This window comes from Camellia sinensis, chromosome 2 (assembly GCF_055761805.1).
Source record: "Camellia sinensis isolate YWXY chromosome 2, ASM5576180v1, whole genome shotgun sequence".
NCBI classification, from domain to species: Eukaryota; Viridiplantae; Streptophyta; class Magnoliopsida; order Ericales; family Theaceae; genus Camellia; species Camellia sinensis.
Genome location: NC_138962.1, coordinates 198474942 through 198481696, shown reverse-complemented (window position 1 = coordinate 198481696; position 6755 = coordinate 198474942). Strand labels below are relative to the sequence as shown.

The window sequence follows — 6755 nt, the reverse complement described above, 5'->3', positions numbered from 1 at the left end:
GCATCCATACAACTAACCCCTTGGCCTCACAATTTTTTTTTAAACAAAAAAAGTTAAAAATGACTTAACTAGAAAATAAAATACATGAGTCCCCAAAAAATCAACCCACCAAAACACCCAAGCTGCTCCTGCATTCCTCTTTTCAACAAACTAAAATTTTCTTTTCTCCCAAGTTGGTACTCCTCTATTCAGCCCAATTATTTTATTCACCTACTACACTCCTAATGCGCACACCACCCAAACTAAAATCTTATCAACCACCACGCTAAGACCCACGCCTATGCTGCTGCACTCCCAAGGCCACACCACGCCTATGCTACTAATCCGATCAAGAAAACTCCATAGCCAACACCGGAAAACTCCATAGCCAACAGCTTCATGGGCCAACACCGGAACCAACCACCGACCAACCACCTATCTGAACACAACTTAATCACCACGCCAAGGCCGACGCCTATGCTGCTGCACTCCCAATACCCACACCATCCACGCCTATGCTGCCACACTCCCAAGGCCACACCATGCCTATGCTACTGATCCGACCAAGAAAACTCCTTAGCCAACACCAGAAAACTCCATAGCCAACTGCTTCATGGGCCAACACCGGAAAACTCCACATCCAAGGAAAACACCTGACCACAACTTATTCTTCCGAACACACCCACTGCAAATCCAAACACCGACCAACCACCGATCAACCACCCACCTGAACACAACTTAATCACCTATGTTGCTGCACTCCCAATGCCCACACGATCCAAGCACCGACCAACCACTGGAACACCTCCATACATTGGAAGAAGTTCATTCCTCAATCTCTCACCCGAAGAGGAGCGCTCGAATGAAAACTAGACAGATCTGGATCGACTTCGACACCCATGTTTCCCCTCAAACACAGCATCGATACTTCTCCATAAAGCTGAACCAGAGTTCACCCCTCAAGCTCCTACTCGCAAAAGAGCACTCAAATGAAGATCCTGGACGTCCTCTATGCTGGTCTAACACCAATCACCTCCTTTATATTGACCCTTGTTCCAGGCATCCCCTGATGAAAGCAACACATCACTACCCCAATGAATCAGCTACACAGCCCCGAAGCATCAGAAAATAATCTACAGCAGCACACAAAAACACATCTAGGTGGGAAAATAATGGGGGAATCAAGTTTATTAAAGGGAATAACTAACAAACAAACGCCGAAAAGAGCTAGGCCAGCTGACCGCCATAGCCAAAGGTGGCGGCCGGCAAGCCCCAAATGAGGCCTGAGGAGGAGGTTCTTAGAAAGAGAGAGAGGTGTTTCGAGAGAGAGAGAGAGAGAGAGAAGTAATAGTGCATATATTGGTCACTATGCTCTCTAGTCACCTCCACTAAACTATTCCCTACTCACTTTCGCATTTGTTGGTCAAATTTAACTATTTTTTCTAGTGTCTTCTCCTAGATACTCTCATAACTTTTAGCCTCTCATAGTCAGCCTCTCCCCCCATTCCTCCTAATACTACAAAAAAAAAAATCACTTTTGGCGACTAAATTTTTAGTCGCCAAAAGTTAATTTTTAGTCACTAAGGGGCTTCAGCGACTAAATTATTTGGTCGCAAAAGTATACAAATTCTGTCATTTTATTTCCCAACATAATATTTTACAGAAATTTATTGTGTATATATATTATTTCACATAATACATATTATAATTTTTTTTTAGTTATACTTTTGTTTTATTTAAGAAGAAAAATACCTACACCAAATTTAAACTTAGGATATAATGGATAAATAAATGCAAAATGTTGGGTCAAATAAACTACAAATTTGTAAATGTTTAATTTTGTAATAGTTTCATTGTTATTATAACATACAGATTTTTTTTTTCTTTTCTTTTTTTTTGGTTTAAATGTTAATTTTATTTTAGACCAAGCTGGGATGAGATTTTTGTACTTGAGAGCAAGTTGGGTTGGGCTTAAGTACGTGAGTCTCATTTTTTCTAGCCTAGGACTGGCTTAAATACTCACACCTATTCATTACTAATTTACTAGTTTGTCAATTAAAAGCATACCCTATTTTCAATTGCAAGCTAACACATGGCCTATGAACTTGAAGCACTTATTTAATTTATTTTTATTTATTTTAACAGACACTTATTTAGTTCATCACTAATACTATGTCTCAAAAGTTATCATAAAACAAAAATGTGTGAATCAAAAAAAAATTTAATTAAATTTATTAGGAGTGACACACACCAAATTAAATTTAAATCTACATTGCACTCATTATTTTCATAATATCTTTAAGAGTAGTGATATACAAATAGAAAATTCATATAAAAACTTATATCGTTTGAGCAAAGATCCCATTTCAATTACACAAATAATACTACCATATCATACGTGTATAATAGTCTGTATTTATGGTAAAATAACATTTTCTTATTTTTAAACATATTTTTTTTCTAATTATATGTCTTTTCCTTTAATTCATGACTCCATGCATGATAATTACATCACAATCATGAAGGGAGAATAATTAGATTAAAGAAAAGGCCAGCCACATTTTTCTACATGGGCTAACTCTATTTTATTCATAGAGTATTACAAGCCAAACCGAAGTCTATTATGTAGACTTTGTAGACCATCTTCTACAGTGATCAACTACAAATTTTCCCATCAGACCTTAAAATTGACAACTGATCTGTAGCTTTTTCCTGGCTGCCAACCAGCAGGAATTACATTATTGGCCACAATTGTCTTCCCAGACTCCCCAGTGAGCTTTATTGAGAATGGAGCTTGCAAAGTAGACCCTGAGTTGAGTTTCCAAACAGCACCCCAAGATTCTTGCATGGAAAGCCAGGAGTTCGAGTCTAAAGCTTGTTTGAGATCAACTCCAGAAAGTGCTCCATCTCCGTCTTCGTACTCGATCAAAGCAGCAAAGTAGTTAGGGTTCGAACCAGCATCCACGTGAAAGGTCACCGATACTCCAGGATAGTTGCACTGGACTCTGTTAGTCAAATAATCAAATAATTAAAAGATAATCACTTTGTTTTATATAATAATACAAGAATAAGTAGAATTTTTTTTGTTGGTGTATATATATTATTCTTTTTTAACTTTATGTTGAAACTAGATGAATCTAAAAAAATTCAAGGTTTTGAAAAATTTTGAAAAAAGTTGGTAAAAACAAGAGTAAGGCCAACTTTAATATTTAAAAAAAAAATGACAAAATTTAATTTATTTTCATTTTTACTCAACTTTCTTCGAGATTTTGAAGAAAAAAAAAATTAATTAATTTTCAAGTTAGACAAACAAATAATTAACATAGTTTTTCAAAAATTTACTAAAAACGAAAATAAGTAAAAATAAAATAAAAATAATTTATAAGTTGGTATCAAAAAAAGTCTAAGATTAAATGAGGGTGATTGTATAATTGAACAAATATGTGGTTGACAATCTGATGCTGATAGTGACAACAAAAATGAAAAATGATCAAAACAAACAAACAAAAAAAAAAAAAAACAAACAAACAAAAAAGGAATAGTAAAAGGTTAATGAGGGTGATATGTTTGGTTTCTTTGAGTGAAATAAGTTAAAAATTGCGACCGGACAACATTAGTGTCACGGAAGTAAATTGTTTGTTCCTTCTCATGACTACAATTTCCTTGTGTTAAGTATTTATCTATAGTATATAAGTTCATATTTTTAGAACATATTTTGAAAAACACTGTAAAATCAAATGTGTAAATTAAATTTGTATCAAGTGTGACTTATATAACAACTAGTTAAATCTGTAGTATAGATTTCATGTTCAGATTCAATTATTATATAGTTGAGCTCGCATTTTGATTCAATTTAGGCCATATATTAAATTTTTAGGTCTATGGTATATGGTATACCACCTTTTATATTGTATTTGTAAGATTCCGGCATTGCGCAATTGATCAGCTTGGCCGGAAACCGCCATGGCTCCAAAAGCAGTGCCACTTAAATCGAAATGAGTAGATTCCGAGACACAACCGGGACACTCATCTGTTATAACTACCGTCACCGGATTACCAGAGCAAGCCGCATTGTCCGTGCATTTCACCTGAAATTTTAACACTTAAATTACTTGTGAATCAATGGGTATAGGAACACAGAAACTAGACACATAGTTATATATACACAAAATGCCTAGTTGAATAAGATTTATTAAAAATTATGTTCACTAGTGTATATAATTTTTGTATCCACATGTGCAGTTACATAAATTAAAGAAAGATTAGTAAGAACAAAAACATAGAAATCCGGCACACAATACACATTGGATAGGCTTTTAGAAAATTTATTAGTAGAGCCCACTTTTACAAAATTATGCCCATTGGTGTATTTTATGGGTGTAAATGTCATGGGTCTCAAATAAATGTTTAAAATTTTTACCAAACTTTTCATATGGGCATCAAATTCACACACATGATTTGTGTAAATCTCGCACCTATGTGAGAGGTTTAGTAGAAAAATTGATAATTTATTTGAGATTCCTAACATAACTCTTTTATGGGTCGCATAAATTAAGAAAGGATTAGTAATTTCAAGAACACAAAAACGAGACAAATAGAAGGATACACAAAACACTTGGTTGGAAAGGATTTAGAAAATTTGTTGGTGACCCCACTTTGAAAACTTTGTCCATTAATGTCTCTTTATTTCAAATTTTGTGCTTGATTTTTAAGTTTTTAGGCTTAATGGAATATTACAAGATAATTGAGCTAATCACACACCTGATAACATGCTCCACAGCCTTTGCCTGATTTATATAGAGAAGGGCCACCAGCTGATATCAAAGAAGAGAATGGTGGTTGATCCACTGCATTTTGATATCCACATGCCCCACCTATGCATACAAACAAGTACAACAACACATGTCCAATATTAAACATCATCAAATCCACTTCATTAGTAAAAAATCAAAATCAAAATCAAAATCAAAATATCTCCCTAATTTGAAATGTATAGATCAAATTCGTTCTCAATGCGGTCCATACCACGAAAGTTTAAATTTACACTATACATTCAAATTCCTAGTATTTTCCAGAATATTTTTTCTGGGTAAATAGCATTTATGTATTATAACAACTCTCTCTCTCTCTTTCATTCTCTATGTGTGTGTATGTAAATATATATAAATATTACCATCGGACCCAGCACCAGTGGAGCTTCCATACCAGGTTGCACCAGCAGGGGACCAGTCAGAATAAGATTGGTACTTTGAGACATTAAAGCGCTTGGGATTGAAGCAAGAACATGAGTTCATAAGAATAGAAATGAGAGCTATATAGGCAATGAAAAGCAAGTGGAAGTTGAGAAAAAGAGCCATGACTAGAGTACACTACTATGTATATAGTTTATAGCTTAGTAGTGTTTGGTGGCTTGGATAGATAGATATAACTGACTGCTATTTATAGAGTGAGAGCAGTGCTTGGTTTCTGTTGCATCTACACTCTATCAGTGGCCACGTGTCCTTTTCCTGAGAATTTGAGTTTTATTCCTCGAAGAAAAAGCAAGATGTGAATTTGGGTAAAACCTTTCATGAAAATAATCATGAAATTTTTGTGATTTTTAAATTACATTTAGAATAAATCACCACATACTAATCAAGGTAATTCAAGGATTATAAATCTTTCATGATCATTTTCATAAAAAAAATTTCATGATTCCTAACTTTTCTCATATAAAAATATTGAACATTCTTTACAACGGTGCAAGCTAATATTAAATACAATCATCTTCGTACTAAGATTTGTGCAACCAATATCATATACCCTAAAATGAGGAATATTGTTGCGTTCTGAGAGGGTGTTGCGTAGTACTATGATATGATCAGTAGAGTTAGGAATACAATATATTTGTTTGGCTCTTTGCAGAGGGGGATTGAACTAATAAGAGTGTTTGGTTGAAAACATGAGTAAAAAGATTAACTATCCTCTTGAACTAATAATTCCCCCTCATTGGTAGGACTACCAATTCCATGGAGGGGTTAGGATTAGAAATTGAGCTAGGGGATTGATGAATTTTTAAATGATTTTCAAGCAAATTTTTTATTTTTTATAACAAATTAAACAACTATAATATTAAAAATACTAAAAATTAAAAAATATTAATTTTAAATATTAATACTATTTATAATATTACTAATCCGGTGGTATACAAATAAACATTGTCTATCTTATAACTCTAATCTAATACCATCATATCAATAATCTCCTTACTCAAAAAAAAAAAAAAAAAAAAAAAAAAAAAAAAAAAAATATCAATAATCTCCTTACTCAATCCCACCATACTATCCCCTTCATCTTATAGAGCCAAATACAAATGTGGCCAAAGTTTCAAATACAAAATGCACAGATGTGACACATGCATTTTGTATTTAAAACTTTTTGTATTCTTAGACTTTTTCTAATTTTACCATTTTCTCAATCACAAATATGTCTCATGTTGTCTCCTATATAAAAAAAAGCAATGTTAGACATCCCAACAAAACAATCAAATTTTTTACCAAACACGCTCTAACATTTTTCTATTAAACACTCCCGAAGTATTTTTTGGGGTCTATCATTTTGTTAAAAAGTTTGATAGTTTTGTTGGTGTCTCTAACATTTTTCTATTAAACACTCCCGGAATATTTTTTTATCAGAAATACTATTGTCTCCAAATACTCCCGACAACAGTTAATATAAATGTAAACGATGTTACTGTCAGGCCAATTATAATACTGTAAAATACCATGTGACATTTA

General features: G+C 33.5%; 1 protein-coding gene across 1 annotated transcript; it reads right to left on the bottom strand.

The window, feature by feature from the left end:
- Positions 1 to 2513: 2513 nt before the first annotated feature.
- Positions 2514 to 5461, bottom strand: LOC114317324 (putative expansin-B2). The gene is made up of 4 exons (XM_082916554.1): positions 5153 to 5461; positions 4741 to 4853; positions 3880 to 4067; positions 2514 to 2984 (listed from the first exon to the last, which is right to left on the bottom strand). Exons 1-4 carry the CDS (start codon positions 5334 to 5336, stop codon positions 2654 to 2656), a joined length of 816 nt encoding a protein of 271 aa, XP_082772680.1. The 5' UTR covers positions 5337 to 5461; the 3' UTR covers positions 2514 to 2653.
- Between the last annotated feature and the right edge of the window lie 1294 nt (positions 5462 to 6755).

What these genes read in the sequence shown, in the direction of transcription:
- LOC114317324 (XM_082916554.1), bottom strand. Translation starts at nt 5,336, where the DNA reads ATGGCTCTTTTTCTCAACTTCCACTTGCTTTTCATTGCCTATATAGCT. An exon ending in CACTGGTGCTGGGTCCGATG is followed by an intron (nt 4,854 to 5,152) that starts GTAATATTTATA and finishes TTGTATGCATAG; the next exon opens with GTGGGGCATGTGGATATCAA. An exon ending in GCTGTGGAGCATGTTATCAG is followed by an intron (nt 4,068 to 4,740) that starts GTGTGTGATTAG and finishes TTAAAATTTCAG; the next exon opens with GTGAAATGCACGGACAATGC.